We start from the raw sequence: 18440 nt of genomic DNA on the forward strand, positions 1-18440 counted from the left end.
TCAGACCTGAAAGACAATGGGACAAAGGGAAGAGGGTCTTTGAAGGATGACATTAAATTATAACTCACCTTTTGTCTCAGACATGTGGCAGTGCTGCTGCTGTACATGCTGGTAGGTCCTGTATGTTTCCCAAGCTGCCATCAGCTCTTTCTTTTCTGCTTTCTCTATCTGATGAGCCCACATTTCACCATCCAGCAGGGAAGTTAAATGCTCCCAAAGAAGAAGAAAGCAGGGAAAGCACAGCCCCTCGCTCCAGCTCTCTAGGGGATGCATCCCAGCCAGTTGTAAGTTATGTTTGGATCCGCCTCAGCAGAATGAAAGGAAAGGCGGTCACAGCTGAGCTGAATCTATGGAGCCTCAAGGGCCCAAGTGCTCCCAACAGACGTCTGAGTCACGCTCTGAGCCAGAGGCGTCACACGTCAACAAAGAGGACGCAAGATCAGACATAGCTTTTGAACTATCTAAAAAAACAGCCTGAGTGAAGAGGAAAACCATTAAATCTGGGTTTCCTTGAGTTTCAGATTAGCTCTCCTCTCCAAAACTGTATCTGTACTGCACACGTAAGGCCCAGGATCAATAGGCAAAATGTCTGGCCTAAGTAGTACTACCGAATTGTAAGAGCTATACGACTTCCTTCCCTTTATCACAAAGCTCCTATGGAAGCCACACACAAATATAAGCACTTATATTGACTCACCGTCCCCCCACATGCAAGCTTAATAAACTCCTCTACATTCAATGTTGCCTCACAAGTGTAACTTGAACTGAAAACAAAACAAAACCCCAAGCAAGAAAAAATGAACAAAAGGGAAACTCCCCAGTGGGGCTAAAGCCATGCTCATTCCTTAGTGAACCAACCCCTGAGATCTCAGACTATATACCAACGACTCCTTGATGTTCTGTGTGCTAATTTATAAAGCACCCCTTCGCGCCCTTCGAAGTACATGCCTGCTGCAGTGGGGTTCAGTAGCATTGAATAAAACATTCAGTAGCATTGAATAAAGCTGATTAGGAACAGTTCAAGCATGCAGGAACAAGACAGGCCTCTGCAGATTGCAGCAACCTGGGAGGGGCTGCACAAACATCGACAGCAAGATTAGAATTCAAGTGATCTTGACAAACTGGAAAAACAATCTGGAAAAAGCAATTTAGCATGAACAGCTAGGAATGACTATGTAAAAAGAAACTGTGCAAGTAGAAGATAGGGAACATTGTGACAGGCAGCTGATCTTCTGAAAAGAGTCTGGGGCGCATCACATGTCACAGGCTGCCCATAAGTCAATGATATCATTATTTTATGTTATGTAATTGTATGCTATTTATTGTATGTTACGTTACGTTACATTACGTTATGTTACGTTACGTTGTGTTATGTTATGTTAGGAAAAGACTCTTGCCTATATCTGATCTCATATTCAGAAATAAGAACAAGAGTGTTGTCTGCAAATACCCAAGGTAATCTCCCATTAGTTACTCAGCCAAGGCCTTAGGGGTCAGTTCAAAGAACTCCGGATCAGCTGAAGAAAGGGGGGTAAGAAGAATCAGAGATCAAAGATAATAATCAATACAATTCAGAGAAAAGCAGACTTAAGATTTGAAACTGTCTTCAGATAACCTAAAAGGTGCCTGCAAAGAGAGAGGAAATAAATTGTTTTCCCTGTCCATTGTGGGTGAACATTAAAATTACAAAACACACTTCTGGTTGAGAAGGTAATTTCTCTGAGGCAGATTGCCTGGGAGATCAGAGCATTTGAATAACAGATTAAAACCACTTTGGCCAGGAAGGTTTTAGGCCAAGCTGATCCTTCCAAGGCTTGTGCTAGAAGACAGATGCATATAACATCTGGACTTTCACCTGCAGAGCTGTGTGCGTGATCACAACTCCTCTTGCGCATGCCAGAGAGGACAAGATTCCCAGAAAGTCACTTCCACCTCCACTTGGAGAAAACGTTTAAGGGAAAAGGACTAATGGGGGCTTCCTGTCTGATTTCAAGGACTGGCTGCACCTGTAGGGGTTCGGCAAGGTCTAAGGCCCCCATTAGGACGTAGAACCGCGTGTAGTACAGCAGGACTGGGCAGCTTCCTAAGCCATTGGTGCTGCAGCGAAGGGCAGGGCCAGCCCACCTACCTGGTCTCTAATACCAACAGGTTCTTCCCGGGTGGGAGAGGTATGTGCATCAGGGAATTCAAAGCACCCTGGAGACACCTGGGTGCTTGATTTGGGTTGACAGTGTCTAGAGATGAGAAGGAATCCAACTGAGTGTTGGGTTGGAAGAAGATATGGGAAAGGTCGGGGATTCATTGAATGCTTTGCATTTCCATCTTATCTGCTTATTAATAGCAATGATGGTCCAAGAGCTGCTAAATCTGGGACAGGTTCTCAGGATTTGTTCTGTAGTAGTAGTTTCAGACCTCCTTGGAAGTGTCCTTGTCTTTCTTCATTTGTTTGTGTGTTTTCTTTGCACAGAAGGTATAAGCTGGCTTCACTTTTCATATTTCACTATTCCACTGCAAGATTGTATTGGCTTTGTATTGAGCTGCTACACCTATAAAAGCACTGCCGTACCATGGAATGCAATGCAAAAAAAAAAAAAAAAAAAATTCCAGTTGGTTTTCTATTCTGCTTCTGGAACTTACTCTCTAAAAGCTGACTTTGCAGGCCCTGAAGAGGTCATGTTACTCTAAACAAAGCTCTAGTAGGCTACTTATTGTTCTAGGCCACTGGTATTCCCCTTTCTCAGACATTGCCTGCAGAAATAACAAGCAGCTTAAACGGGGCTCCCTTTTGAACCTGTCAACAGCTTGAGTTTCCCATTTAAAGGCCCTGGCATCAGGGCACCTTAAAGCAAGGTAATGTTAGTAGGAAAGCAGAGTTAATACAAAATGAGAAAAGCCTACAGGGAGGAAAGAAGTCCCTTCTGCAGGGTGAAGCACAGCAGCAATGTATAAGACCGAGACCCAGTGCTCTGCCAAGCCCCATGGGCAGCAGGCTACCGATTTGTGGCCTTGACCATCAGGGGTAGGGTCTCATCCCCGCACTTGCAGCTGAGCCATGGGGGCAGCAGTTAGCACAGAGCCCACATCTGTTGGCGCAGCCCTTTCTCTCTTCTCTGGGACAACACAGGGTGGGGGAGTCTGGTTATAGAATCACAGAATGGTTTGAATTGAAAGGGACCTTTAAAGATCATCTAGTCCAAGCCCCCTGCCGTGGGTAGGGACATCTTGCACTAGATCATGTTGCTCAAAGTCCCATCCAACCTGGCCTTGAACACTGCCAGGGATGGGGCATCCACAACTTCTCTGGGCAACCTGTTTCAGGGTCTCACCACCCTCATCATAAAAGATTTCTTCCTTATATATAATCTAAATCTACCCTCTTCCAGTTTAAATGTTTACTCCTTGTTCTATCACTACAGGCCCTGGTAAAAAGTCTCGCTCCATCTTCATAAGTCCCCTTTATATAAGGAGGGCCGCAATAAGGTCTCCCCAGAGCCTTCTCTTCTCCAGGCTAAACAACCCCAACTCCCTCAGCTTTCTTCATAGGTGTTACAGGCATTCTACCCCTATTAAAAGGAGGCACCCCCTCCAAAGTCCTCACGACATCAGCTCCGCGGGCTTTCCAACCACCAGCGCCCAGGGATGCTTCACCCAGAAAGCAAGATGCCCCCGGAACCACCCAAAACAACTCTGGGGCTATTGATGCTCAGCAGGAGGGATGCTCTGCCCGCCCCCCCAACCACCACCTCCCCAGCCTCCAAAATTTCTTTCTGCCTTTGCTTCCGGTTAATCCTCCAGTTGCAGCTGCAAAAAAGAAGGGAGGGGTTTGGGGGGTGAGGAGGGACGGAGCCGCGGCTCCGGCCCCCCATCCCCGGTAGTCCCATCTCAATCCCGCCTTTGCCCGGAGCCGCCCCGACGCGGCCGCCAGTGGCTGCGGGCGATGGGGGGGAGTTGTCCCGCAGCCCGCCCCTCCGGAGGCGCGGCCCGGCCCCTCGCGGGCGGGGGGGGACGGGCGGTAGAAAGGGCGGGCGGCGGGGCGGGCGGCGGCAGTGCGCGGAGCGGCATCGCGCAAGGGCCGGGCCCCGCCGGGGACGGAGGGTGCCAGCATGGCTCTGGATTTCCTCGCGGGATGCGTCGGCGGTGAGGAGCGGGGGGGGGCTGCAAAAAAAAAATGTAAAAAAAAAAAAAGGAGGAAAAAAGGGGGGGAGAAGAAAAATGGAGGAAAGGGGGGAAAGGAAAAGGAGGGGAAGGGGAAAAAGGAAAATAAAAAAGGGGAAAAAAGGGAAAAAGAAAAGGAGGGGAAGGGGGAAAAATAAAAAGGGGGAAAGGAGAAAAGGGAGGGGGAAAGGGGAAAAAATAGAAAATTTTTTAAAAAGCGGAAAAAAGGGGGGAGGAAGAAGGGGGGGGTGGAGGGGAGAGCTGGGCGCGGCGCTTTTATTTGGGGGGCGGAGAATTGCTGTGGGCACGGGGGCACGAGAGCGGCCGCCCCGCTGCAGGTGGGGGCCGAGCCGGGGCAGGCGGGGGGCAGCGGCGGGGCGGGCGGGGCGGAGGAAGGGCTGGGGGATTTCCCGCAGCGGGGGTGCGGGCTGTCCCTGCCCGCGGCGGTGCCGCAGCGCCGGGGTTTGCCCGAAGGGGCTGGAAACAGCGCTCGGGGGGGGGTGGGAGCGCGCCCGGGGTTAGCAAAGGGGCGGCAGCGCAGGCTCGGGGGCCCCGCTGACCTGAACGTATTTATAGCGGAGAGCTTTAACGTGAAGAGGAGGAGACGTACGCTCGTCTTGCTCTTCCCTGTGCATCTGCTTACGGCCTTCCTTCTCCTATTTTTAGCAGCTGTTATATTGTGTTCAGGAGATTTATTCTCGCGTCTTTTCAGTTATTTGTGTTTGCTGTTCTCTTTGCCAACCTGGCAAAGAGATTTTTTTTTTTTTTTTCCCCCCTCTCTTCTGACTTCGCCCTAGTGACCCCTGCTTGCCGGGGATCCTGCATGGTCAGTTGTGCCCCTGGTCTTTTCATGCTGAACATGGTGCACATCACTATTTTTGTGACTTGGACTATCTTGCCGCTGTGCTGGCCTTGAACAACCTGGACTACTCCATCCTAGAGTGGGCTTTGTATTTCTGCCACATCCTCTCGTGGAGAGGGAGAGATATTTTCTTTCTGCAAACGTGAAAAGGTGCACTGAAGCACTCATAGTTCTCGCTGTCGGTGGTCATAAATGGGTTCAACTTCCAGTTTTGGTCACAGAAGCAGGGAGCTAGAGGATCCCTTGCTTTAGACAGTATTTGTGTTTTCAGTGCAAAATGCATGTATTCAGATTAGTATAACTAACAGGCCTGCATGTAACTTCTAACAAGTCCTTTGATGCTCGAATAAAACAAAGGTTTTTGGTAATGCATGGTCGTTCTGCAGGTGCTACCATCACATCTGGAAAGGCTGTGGGCAGAGAGCAGGAATTTTCTTCTGCCTTTAGAGAAGCTTCCAGGTTTTCTATGCCACCACAGAGTGGCACATCCATGAAATACTTCGCTCCAGAGGAAATCTGCGGTCTCTGCCCACTGGACTTGCCTTGGGCTGAGGCCAGGAATCGCTGCTGAACATCCCGTATGACACGGCACGCTCTGAGGTCGCACACCTCGGACCCCTGCCGGGGCTCAGAAGTGTAATGGGAACATAAAGGCACCTCGTACTGGCCTGAAGGACTGAACTGTAGATCTTCTACCTTCTGGCTTGATAGGATGCTCTTTAGCTGGCCAGCTGTGCACTTACACCTCGGGCTGGTGGTTGCTCTTAGGCTACTGTAGCCCCAGCCCCAGGAAGAAAACTGTGAGTCATAACCATGGCGTTTGTTTTGTTTCAGGTGCTGCCGGAGTGCTGGTAGGACACCCATTTGACACTGTTAAGGTGGGTTGATTATGAAATACTTTTGTCTCTAGGTAGAAAATTGGAAGTTTTTCCAAGGAGTGGGGGAGGAAAAAAAAATCCCCAGACACTGTAGGAGCATAAATCTGTGCTGGAAAGCTTGGAGCGAGCCTCCTCAACCACTGTTTATAGACTTGCAGTCTCCAGCTCTCCAGAAGTGAAAAAATTCTTTGTATGTATGATTCAACCCAGTAACATGATAAATGTTGGCCTAAACTGCAAGTTAATCAGTGCAGTAACAACGTTGTATTTGAAAATACGATCTTACATTTAACTTAATTTTTGTTCTAAGCTTGCTTCTCTGCAGCTGTTCATCACTAACTGCTAACACTGCCTCTCCCTGCATTGGTAACTCAAACCTACTTTGCTACTAGGTTGAAAATTTGTGTTTTGTTTCCCCCTCAGGCTCTGCTGCTTACTCCTGAAGTATTAATTTATTACACTAGCCAAAGGGTGTAAGTGGTTAAAAATCCATAGCATGAAGCTTGTCTGGGGCCTTTTTCCTCCATTTAAGTATTATTATATATTTTTATAACTTTCCAAGTTAAAATTGATTTTCTAATAGTCACTTAGCCGTATGTGTTGTGCATGCTAAGGGTAGCTAAGACCTGTTCAAAGATAAGATTTGAAATCTCCTGGAGGGCCCTTCAGCCAGGACTCGCAGGGGTCCAAGCCCATTTTTCAGAATGGGATGATAACTTAAGTACTTTTTGGCAGCCTTATCCAAAGTCTCGCACTGGAAGAATAGAAGAAGGAATGCCAATATATTCCCTGCTAAATTAATACAGCAGATCACTTGACTGCAGCAGACAGCATGCCATCCGCTAGAGCTATATTTGGAATACCTCTACCTTGCAGAATTTAGATATGCAAAGGGCTGATAGTGTTACCGAGGTCATCACCATATTCTGTATTCTAGCACATGGTTAATTCAATACAGATTTTCCTAGCTAGTGGATATTAGTTCTTGCCAGTCAAGTGCAAGCTGCTCAAATATTAAAAACTGTATGTATGTTTCTGTATGGTAAATTTGACTGTTAAGTAATTGGGTTGAATTCTAGTATATGTTTTCAGGAATGGTATTATCCAGACTTGCACATTTTTTTTTATGGTGGTAGAGGGCCAGCTGTCTTTTTCTCTCAGCCCCATCCTCCCAAGTTTATATGCTTAACTTAAGGTGACAGGTCATTTCACTGAAGCCAGCAAAATTGCTAAAATTCTATGCTAGACTAAAGTTAAGCATGTGTGGGTTTTTTTTGGTTTTAAAGTGCATGAAACTAAACATTTAAATGTCTGCAAAACTGGGGCTCCTGTGCTAGTTCTAGCAGATGTATTAATGCAAAATAGATGTGTTGGCTTTAGAAAAAGCATCTTGCTTTACAATAGAGCAAGTAGTTTGTTTATGGATGACTTTAAATGTTTTATGAAATCCAGTGTGGCACACTATATTTTCATACCCATTAGAAGGTGTTATAAGCATTTATCTATTCCTTGTTAGAGAAAATACTAATGTTTATGTTATTAGCTGGCATAGTCACCACTGTATGTGGGAAAACTAATGCTATAACCAGTCTTAAAAAAAAAAAAGGACATTGCATAACTTGTTATGTATGTATGTGTGTTAAGAATTAACCCTTTTTATAGTTCTGCAGTGTTTAAAGGGCTAGCTGGTAGTCACCTTAGACTGTAAGTTTTTAATATAACTGAACAATGGGAAACCTGCTTAGATAAGCCAGAATTTTACTTCTATCTTGGCTCTTTTTTTGGCTGGTGATCATATTTCACGAAGCGGGGAGGGGGATGGTGGGACACACAGGGAGAGATTAAGCTGGTGAAGTCACTCTGCAAAACCCACAACTGAGCTGATCTCAGAACTGGCAAACTCCTTATCCCTGGTTTGTTGATGTAATGTATAAAATTGCTTTTTTGCTTTTAACTGCCTTTACTTTCTGAGCTAGGGGCTGTCTTCATTAACAGCAAAAGTGTTACTTTGTTGTAGATGACAGATAAGCCTCATCACGGGAGAGTTACCTAGTAAGTATAGCCCAGGTGAACACTTCTGTTTCTCTCAGTCTTAATTTATTCCCAAATGTATTAGTTCAAATAAAGACCTAAAAGACTTATGAAGCTTTTTTCCTTTTTAGTTTTAAACTGATGTGTCCCTCTTCTACAGCTATGGCATGGAGGGAGTGGGGTTTAAATATCACTTTTTTTTTTTTAATGTAAAGTCTTATTCTGAACCTTCTTTCTGGTACACATTTCTGGCTATATACACTTCCACACACAGTGGCTCTAATACTGAATCTCAGGCACACTGTTGTTGAGGTCTTATCCACTACATATCCTTGGAGGACATTTTCATTGCTCAAACACTTCTAAATCACTTATTTTGCACATTATTAAATATTTGGACTGTTTTGGGGGTGTGGTAGTTTGGGTTTTTTTGCTTAGTCTTGAGTACCTTTATGCGAGTCTTTAGTGATGTGACATTACAGTGTGTTACTATTGGGCCTAAAACCTTACTAACAGTGGCTTCAAATAAGAAGGAAGCAAGAATATCACGCAATGAATAGAATAGAGGGTTAAACTTTGCACATGATTCATCCTTCCTATAGTTGTACACACTAAATAAGAGCTTGTTGAATACGGCATTAATATCCGTAAATAAAGTTTCGTATACATTCATGGCCTGGCCTGGCAGTTCGCTAGTGTGGGTACCCCGATGTGGTCATCCCTGTGCTCAAATAAAAGAACTGTTTTTCATTCCTAGGCCTGGAGTGTCAGTACTTAACTTTCTAAATATTTTATCCTACAACAAGGCTTAATTGGTCAATATTTCACAAATTATTTAGACAAAAATAGTGGGAGCTGTATGCCACTAGGAAATTCAACCTATACATAGAATACGACTAATTCTAAACTATTAAAGACAAGTGTATAGAAAAGTCCAAGTAAGAAGGTTCCTAAGCTGCAATTCTCCCAAAGCCCATACATGTGGAAGTCCCCTGACTTCACAGACAGGGTTTGAAACAACAGCAGTAAACTATAAATGGAGTAAAATCTTCGTTTTGTGCAATTCTGACAACTTGTTAAGATTTATGACTTTGCCTGTGGGTCTGCTTCTTGAGCAGTTTTAACAATCTGCCTGCCCCCCAAACGTCACTTTGAGTAACAAAGGATTTATTTTCTTTGAATCCTACATAAGCCTACTTTTAACTTTAAGAAGTTTTAAAACCCTGTTCCATCTTGGAAGACCTGAGGTGATCTCAGCCTCCCAGTACGGCTAGCATACGCTAACGTGTATAATAAAAAGACACTGGAAGCTAAAGTTTTGATTTACAAAACATAAAATGACATGTTGTAGGAATATAAAAAAATACTGAAACTGTAAATAATTTATTTTTTGCCTCAAAGAAATCTAACCTGAATATAGAATTCTGACAAACCATGTCCCCAAATCCTTTTCTAGACCCACATCATCTTATGGGTCTTTCATTGTTGTGGTGGTTTTTATTATTACTTTAGGCAAACAATGATAAAAAGATTTTAAAGTCAGGAATCTTTCACACAGACCTGATAATCTTTTCTTTTGTTCAGAGTAAGAGTCTTGAAGTTCTTTGCCCCGGAGTCGCAGCGGCAGCATTAAATGGTTGATAAGCATCTTTTCTGAGGAACATTGCAGCCCTCCATGCTGGAGATCAAAGACAGATTTCTAACTTCCCCAATCCACTGAAACCAATTTATTGAGTTCATTGCAGCGTAGGGCTTTGCATGAACTAGGTAGCCTTGAGACTTTTTTGTTTTAAGTGTGCTGAGGACAAATTAAACAGAATTGGTCTTTCCCATTAAAGGTTAAAAAACATCTAGAAAAAGGGCCTGTCTCCTAATGTCACCGGTTACAGTAGCATCTATCTGTCTGGCAGAACATACCATTTCAGTTTTGGAAAAGTTATTTGGTTACTAACATGAACGGTTTGAAACAGCCACACCCTCGCAAATTGTTTGCGTTCAGCAGGTAAAAAAAACAGATGAAAATTTAAAAGGACAAGTGGCTTTTTATTTCTTGCTTTATGCAAAGTAAGACATCTTAAGAGTCACTTTCCAGCTACCCTCTGAAAAAAAAATCAGATCTCAGTGAAGGATCCCAAGTCTGGTAGCCAGAAACACAGTGGGTGGTGGTGTTGAAAGTTTCCATCCTTTTAAAACCATCCTTATTTCATGCTTGACTTGTAAGTAAATTTTTATAAAAATCTATCAGGTTTGTACAGATATTCCTTAGTATGTACAGAAGTATTCTTGGCAGCTAAAGAAAGTACTTATTGTAGCCAGTACTGGAAAACTTCAGTCTGAAATTCTAGATAACAGTGTACCCTGTTGTACTTCCACATATTCTTTTTCTAATATTCACAAGAAGTTAATAATCCTCCTCCCTTTATGTTTTCACCCCAAAATTAATTCAAAACACTTACAGAATATTTTTAAATTATTTTGCCACATATGGCATTCCAGTGTCCAGCCTGTGCTCTTGCATATACCTTGCTATAGCAAATCTCAATATATGTACAAGACACTAGTTTACCAGTTAGGCTGCTCTTGACATACAAATCAGTATCTCATACAACTTTTTATAGGTTCGTCTACAAGTTCAAAATGTAGAGAAACCTCTCTACCGTGGGACCTTCCATTGCTTTCAGTCCATCATAAAGCAAGAATCTGTAAGTACAAAATTAATGCTTTGCATATTTTGTATCTTCATACATTTTGTATCAGAGGGGTGGGAAAGCTGTTAAAAAAATCCTACAAACATTGAAGATCAAGAGATAAGCATACTCTGAACCTCACCTGACCATAGGGCAGATATTGTAGTCAGAAGTTTGCCAGAAACTTCGTGAAGAATCAGAGAATCATTAAGGTTGGAAAAGACCTCTAAGATCATCGAGTCCAACCATCAACCCAACACACCATGCCCACTAAACCATGTCCCTAAGTGCCACATCTACACGTCTTTTAAATGCTTCCAGGGATGGTGACTCAACCACTTCCCTGGGCAGCCTGTTCCAATGTCTGACCACTCCTTCAGTAAAGAAATTTTTCCTAATGTCCAATCTAAACCTCCCTTGGCACAGCTTGAGGCCATTTCCTCTCGTCCTAAAGAAGATTGCTAAGTTGGAAGTTGGTATTTTTAACTTAACTTTTTAATAAGACAACGAGTTATTTGAATGGCTAATTTTCCAAGAATCCAAGCAATCTGAGCAATGAGTGAAGAAATTGGTGAGTTTTTTTTCCTACTGAAGCTTTAACACCATAACTAAAAGGGTGGCTTTAGGCTTTTAGCTACTTAATAAAGTATAAAATTTACCAGAAAACTTTTCTCTGGATGGACTAAGATTATTTCCTGGATGTCTTCAACTATAAATTTGTACTGCTAAAAATGTTTAGATGTTCATGTCCTACGCAGCGATGAAATTATTACTACAAAGCAAGATGGTGCTGATCTTCTGGCCACTGTTAGAAAGTTAGGGCACAAGGGAGAGCCAGGAAGGCCATGTTCTGCACAGTTTTGGGACGTTATCAACACCTCCGTTAAAAAGGGGTTTTCCTTCCTTCTTCCACTAGGCTTTTGGACTCTATAAAGGTATTGGGTCACCAATGATGGGACTTACCTTCATTAACGCGCTTGTGTTCGGCGTACAAGGAAACACACTTCGTGCTCTTGGAAAAGACACTCCTCTAAACCAGTTCCTTGCAGGGTCAGCGGCAGGGGCTATCCAGTGCATCATCTGCTGTCCCATGGAGTTAGCGAAGACAAGAATGCAGCTTCAAGGAACAGGTGAATACAAACTAAAAATGAAGAACTACAAAAATTCTCTGGATTGTTTGATCAAAATCTATCGGAAGGAAGGGCTGAGGGGTATCAACAGGGGCATGGTCTCTACGTTCATAAGAGAGACTCCAAGCTTTGGCTTTTACTTCCTGACCTATGACTGCATGACCAGGTATTTAGGCTGTGAAGCTGAAGACAGTTACGTTATTCCCAAACTGCTGTTTTCCGGGGGGATGTCGGGAATCGTGTCCTGGCTCTCAACCTATCCTGTGGATGTGATCAAATCCCGGCTTCAGGCTGACGGCGTCGGAGGCGTTACACAATACAAGGGCATTTTAGACTGCGTCAGAAAGAGTTACCATGAAGAAGGCTGGAGGGTGTTCACAAGAGGTCTTACTTCCACACTTCTCCGCGCTTTTCCTGTCAACGCAGCTACCTTTGCTACTGTCACTGTGTTCCTAATGTATATGAGGTCAGAAGACAACCTTCGTGAATGTGAACCAGGTCCAGTAATCCAGCAGCCTTCCAGTTTGTGAACCTTATCTGTTTGTTCTCCTGATCCAAAGCCTGGCTGTTTTTTTTAAACGTAAACACTTGACCCGCACAAGTGGTGTAAATGTATGCTATCTGTATAAAGAATTCCTAAATGTGTCAAATTAGGATTTCATCTCATTACTTGTATAAACAGCATATTGCCTTATTAAGGACTTCATATCTAGTAGTATCCAAGTAAGATGGGGACCTGCCTTTAGAAAGTACTGTACAGTTACTGTTGTGGCTCCAGAACAGGATCTGGAGAATGTCGTAGTACCAGAAATCAGGTTTTCTTCCACTCATGTTCTGAATGACTGAGTTGAGTTGAATGCAGAAATGTTTTCAGAAAAGAAGTGCTCTTTTTGTATGTAACAGGACTAAGTATAGTCCTCTAAAGTGAAGTAGGGGGAGGAAATTAAATGTTGGAGGCATTTTGCAGGTAACCCTGAACTGTTTAAGACATGGACTAGCATTCAGCTAGCCATGTGTTTTTCTTTTCCTCTGCCTTTATATGTCAGTGGTTTTAATAGCAACCTTTTTAATACTGGTTTGCTTAAAAAAAAAAAAAAAAAAATTTGTTCCTATGCTACTCCCTTACCTTTCAGCTTTGAATAAATCTTAAGCACAAAGTTAGCATCTGCACTCATATGCACTTGTTCCTTTAAATCTCAAGGCTTGTAAGGATTTAGGGAAACTCAGATCTAGTAAGATTGACGTTATTTGCCTTCACCTCTATTTCTTGTTTGATGGGTGCACGGATTGCACTGACTAGATTCAGCCCAAGTAGACTTTGTTCTCTGAAGTTAATGCAACTTTGCGCCACTTCTCCCAACATGCACCCTAGCAGCCAGTGATGTACAGAAGTCAAAGTCCTACCTGTGGTATTGCACAAATATTGTTCGTGGGTGCAATGTTAGCTTAGTAGCTTGAAGTACTGTAGAAATACGTACATGTTTAGAACTGGAGGTTTCATACCTTTCCAGAAAATAGGGGTGTAAGTGTCTGAAATGGTTGGTGTTCAATACACTTGCATTATGAATTTAAACAATACTGATTTTTTTATGTATTTAGTTACAGTGCTACTGGAAAGACGACTGAAAAGGGTTTTGGAGAATTTTCTTGTTACATTAATCCGCTGTGATTTTTTTTTTAGCAGTCTGTTCAAGAGGGATTGCATTAGTCAAAGAGCTATAAACAGTTATCTAAGATTTGGAATAAGAACTACACATATTTGGCACAAATAGCCAGGGGGAAGGAGTGCATGTGTGTGAGGAATGTTCTAAAATGTATCAAACTAGTTCAGTAAGTACAACTTGTTACACTTTTGGTTGGGACAAGTGCAATATGTGGTTAATTTATATGAATTTTCTATAGAAACCTTATTTCGTAGCATTTTGCACTGTAACAAAATATGCTGGAGAAACCTGTAAAACTGGTATGTCTTTTTATACCTTGGAGGTATGTTGGATGTTTTAGTGCCTACTTGCACTGAGATTCAAATTGAATGTTAAATCTGTCTACTAAGCTGCATATGCACAACAACTCACAGCAAAGACCATTTACACCTTTGTACAGTATATAAAATTGAGGGAATAAATTTTTTAAAAATTTTGACTTTGGTTCCTTTAAGTTCCTTATGATTTACTCAGATGCTTCCTTGTGTTAAATCTAGCTTGCAAGAGGGCGGGGTTTCTGGCTTTTGCCTGAAGAAACTTGTTCCCCATCTGCCTTCTGTGCACCACCAGGAAAGACAGTGCCTTGCTCTGGCTTAGAGTGCATCAATCAGTGCGTTGAAGCAAAGAAGGGGAGTTGCCTGAGCTCGCTGCTTCAAACTGATCTTCACACCAAGTACCTCACTTGAAGATATTATAGGTACGAAGAGAACAATCCTGCTTTTAGAGCCAGAGAGCCAGCAGCATGCTTGGACCCTTCGTATTCGGTATTTATTTGGTTTAAGCAGTGCTGATCAGCACCAAGGCTGCAGAAGGCGAGTCTAGGGTCCCTACAGCGTCACATCAGAATCAAGTACCAGGTCTGCCAACAGCACCGTTCATATCTGAATCAGAATAATGCTCGGCTCTAAGATGCACCAGTTTAGCAAAACGCTTGGTAGGTTGTAGTTTTTTGTTTTTAGACGGCGTAACTATTCCAAAGAGCATCAATATTCCAAATAAAAAGCCACGCAGGAAAAGCAGGATGATGTGTGTCACGATCTATGAAAAAGGCCTCTCGTTATTGACGAGAGGTTATTTCAGGTACTGGCTCCACTAATTCATCTTCTTAAAGTGTAGATACACGTGACTGAAAGAAACCCTGTCAAGCATCAGTTTGCTAGATCAGAAGAGGAAAAAGCCACCACGTCAACTAACTGTAGGGCAGTTCCAGTCAAGTACTGGGTGTTCTCTCAGCAGGAGCAACAATGTTGAACTATGGCACAGAAACAAATGCTTGGAATAAGTAAACAGTGTCTCCCTAAAAGACAGTAACATCATTAAAACAGAAAGGGCTACACAATGTTTTACTTGCAGTTTGTTTACTTGTTTACTAAAACATTCTCTCCAGAAATTCATCCATCTGGAACTTAAAAGAAATAGTCAGTAGCAGACACTGGAGGGTACTCAAAAAGCCTAAGAGGAAGGCAAAAGCCAGCTTTCACCCTAGTTTCATGTCACTTGCTTGAAATCCATGCGACTCCTAACTATTAAATCAAGCTAGACAATAGCCTCAGCCTTTTTAAACATGGTTCAGTTCCTTCCTGCTAGATTTTTGCTACGTCAGCCAATTTAGCCAAGTCAGACAGAACTGTATTCTGCCTCCTCAGATCCTCCTTCCCACAAGCATCATCAAGCATCATGATACCGGGTAGGAGATGCTCTGTTAATACCCCAACAACTGAAGGGAATAAGAAGGTAAAACTCACTGGCAGTAAAACTCGCCTACTATCAAGTCCCCATGCTCTGCTCTTTCTTATGACCCGCCCTGCTGCTGGATGGGTCATAAGGTTGCAGCCACAGATACGCTCAGTTAGGACAAGAGGCAAAAAAGCACCCGGGTACAACCCTTCCAAGTTTTAAAGAAGTTGTTATAGTAAAACTACTGGGGTGAAATTCAGTTCATTTATCATGTCTGCAACCGTAACATGACAGTATTCTTTTTTTCCTTTTGGTCTTCTCTTCCTTGCCTTCCTCTGCATATAGCTTTTTTACAGATCACGTGAAAAAGTAGCAAGACATTCAAGGGATGAAAACCTGTACATTGCAGGCGCAGGTAGCATACCGGGAAAGTTACTAAGACACAAGTATAAAAAGTTGACCTTGCAGAGAAGGGATGTGTTTGTTCTTTGAAATAAAATATATTTACTATTATGCTGGAAAACAGGTGTTAACAGCTGTTGTTAGTCAGACTTTTGATCCATGGATAGTTAAAGAACAACTTAAAGCCTAGAAGTGTGCTAAACACCATTAGATTAGCAGAAGGTGCAATTAAACCCCTCTTCTGCCAGAAAAACAGCCAGAGAAAATAGAAGCTTACCCAAGGCAACACGCCATATCAAACACTACAGCCACGGAGGCAGACGAAGGATCTAAGGGACCATATGGCTCTGGGAGGCACAGCAAGAGTGTAGGGACCAGAGAACTTGCTGGGCCAAACCTAGGCGAGATCAGCTTTGAAATCATGAAGAAGCAAACTGCTTCTTTCGATATTCAGGAATTTATGTATGTTCATGGGCAGTGGGGGAGGAAAGCAGAGGAAAAGAAACCATTTTCATCCTCCCAGTGCAATTGTTTTGCAATTTTTGTACTAGTGTTATCCAACTAGTTTTGTACGAGTTATAACCAAAAATGGTTATCACTAACAGTAAAAAAAATTAGCAACATTATATGCACAATAATACATATGATATACAGTAAAAGCTTGTCTGATTTGACCTAGACTGTGGTTTTAAGCTATATAGTTTCACCAATAAATAAATTGAAAGCAAGCAAGGGAAAGTCTGCAGTGAAAAATAACACCCTATACACTGATATAATTGGAAGAAAGGCAAGTTCTAATGTCCACAAAACATTCTTCAGATCTATAAAACTTTACATCTAACATTTAAATTGCTTCTTGGTATCATTCCCTATTATTACTTATACTTTATTATGACTGTTTTTTCTTACTGAAAGAAACCTTCCATGTTTTTTTTTACTAACAGTAAAATAGAGTTGTACTATTTCAACCATATCCATGGGTCAACCGATAAAATACTAAAATTATAATGAAGCTTGACCTCATGGTCTGCACTGTTTGCTAAATATATCAAAATAGGACGAATTGTTGCTAGAGTAATTTGACTTGGCTAGACTAAAGTTGGTATGAAAGAAAATTAGTATTCTTTTTCTAGGACCTGATTTAGTTGTCGTAAGCAGAGATTATCCTAGATCAGGTATACTCAAGTATCTCCATCAGCCAGGCCACATACCTTCTTCCTTGTGCACTGATGTATTTTCACTTAAGGAAGAATCTACAACAGGTAATTTTCAAACAGGATAGTAATAAAGTTCAAGCTTTTTAACTGCAATTAAAAGAGGTAGAAGTAAAAATAACTCTCTTACCCTTCATTTCCTCCAGGTATCTGCTTCCCTGGCAGTTCATAACTGAGAGGCTGTACATTTTCATTTCACACACTGGAAAAAATTGAGATGAAATCCCCTATTCCTAACCTATGCAAGAGGAAAGAATTAAAAAAAAAAAACCAAAAACAAAACAAAAAAACCCAACCAACCAACCAAGCACCCCAAAAAAAACCCCCAAAAAACCACATGAGGAAAACCTGAAGACCTGCCATAGTATTATTCCTTACAAAACATTTCCAAACCATAAACATTGGTACGCCCTTTCAAGCTATGGGAGTCATTGGATTCATATAAATCCATTGGAGCACCGGTTAAGTTTGAAGACTGAGGATTCCATGTGCAAAGGCCAAATCTTCTGTTTTGCTAAGAAAAAAGAAACATTTTGAGAAGTAAGTCAAAACACGAGCTGCATGATGCCCCATGTGTGAGGTAGTCACAAACTTTGCAAGCCAAAATTGCTATTGGCAATGCTAGTGAGGTCCTTGACAAGCATCTTGCAGCTCTGAAGGACACCTGAGTTTGAACCCTTAAATCATTCCACAAACACTAACTAACAAGACAGGGTTTTCTACAGATTTGTCTTGCAACTGATTGCTGAGATGAGCTTTAGCTAAAGTACATTAGGACATATCCAGTCACCAAGCTTTTTTGTGTATGGATTTTCCACTATTTAACAAGGAGTCCATCTTATGCCTCAGTCTTTATGACTTATCTCAAAAATATACCTGTTATTCACAAACAACATCCCTCTGAAACACACCTTTACTGTAGGCCTGCTCCAGAGACAGAACCAGTTTACTTGAGATCTTTGATTCCTTAAAGAGCAGCAATGCAGGACTCTCTGATGCAACATCTGTCCTGCAGTCTCTGCAACGGCCTTGTGAACATTACGAGCAGCAACACACTGAAGGAAAGTCAAATGGCGTGGCCCTAACTGCCTCAGGTGAGCTTAGACTTTTTAGGAAGCCACTGCTAGAGTGAAGCATGGGTGTTTTACATGTCTATCAGCTAACCAAAATAGCCACTTACAGTTGAAAGCACATTCATTAACACTACATGTCATTAGATTTCCACATTTCTCTTTAAAGATATTTGATACTAATATTGGATGTATGGATCCCCTAAAAATATATGATCCATTTCACACTCAATGGTTTTTATTTACAGTCTTTATTTTCGTTGCCTTGCTGGTGCTTTTTACAAATGCACAAGCACGCTTGGGACTCTCAGAAATCAGCACAGAGTTGTACTTCTTATTCATCTGCGCTGGTGTGTGGGAAACGTGCTCTTTGACACTGACACATTCCACGTCTGTCAGGGTCTACTGAACGCCGCAGGACACCCTACACACACTTGACCTCATAGGGGCACCCTGACACTTTGCTATTCTGTCTGCTGGTCATGCTGTACAAATTGGTAATTCACTGCCATCTCCTGGCAAACTACTATTCAAGAGTATCTGTACAGACTGAAATAAAGCATTGACACAGATGCTACCTAACATCAGCCCTGTTACAGAGAAATTACACTTAAACCTACAAGAACACATA

The 18440-nt window shown here is 42.3% G+C and overlaps 1 protein-coding gene across 1 annotated transcript; it reads left to right on the plus strand.

Annotated features, from left to right (window-relative positions):
- The first annotated feature begins 3858 nt into the window (after positions 1-3858).
- On the plus strand, positions 3859-13885 carry SLC25A29 (solute carrier family 25 member 29). Its single transcript, XM_075151094.1, has 4 exons — positions 3859-4137; positions 5852-5895; positions 10545-10628; positions 11530-13885. Exons 1-4 carry the CDS (start codon positions 4104-4106, stop codon positions 12271-12273), a joined length of 906 nt encoding a protein of 301 aa, XP_075007195.1. The 5' UTR covers positions 3859-4103; the 3' UTR covers positions 12274-13885.
- Positions 13886-18440: the final 4555 nt, after the last annotated feature.

The sequence above is a fragment of the Calonectris borealis genome, chromosome 5 (assembly GCF_964195595.1).
Source record: "Calonectris borealis chromosome 5, bCalBor7.hap1.2, whole genome shotgun sequence".
NCBI lineage: Eukaryota > Metazoa > Chordata > Aves > Procellariiformes > Procellariidae > Calonectris > Calonectris borealis.

What these genes read in the sequence shown, in the direction of transcription:
- SLC25A29 (XM_075151094.1), top strand. Translation starts at nt 4,104, where the DNA reads ATGGCTCTGGATTTCCTCGCGGGATGCGTCGGCG. An exon ending in CCTCGCGGGATGCGTCGGCG is followed by an intron (nt 4,138 to 5,851) that starts GTGAGGAGCGGG and finishes GTTTTGTTTCAG; the next exon opens with GTGCTGCCGGAGTGCTGGTA. An exon ending in ACCCATTTGACACTGTTAAG is followed by an intron (nt 5,896 to 10,544) that starts GTGGGTTGATTA and finishes AACTTTTTATAG; the next exon opens with GTTCGTCTACAAGTTCAAAA.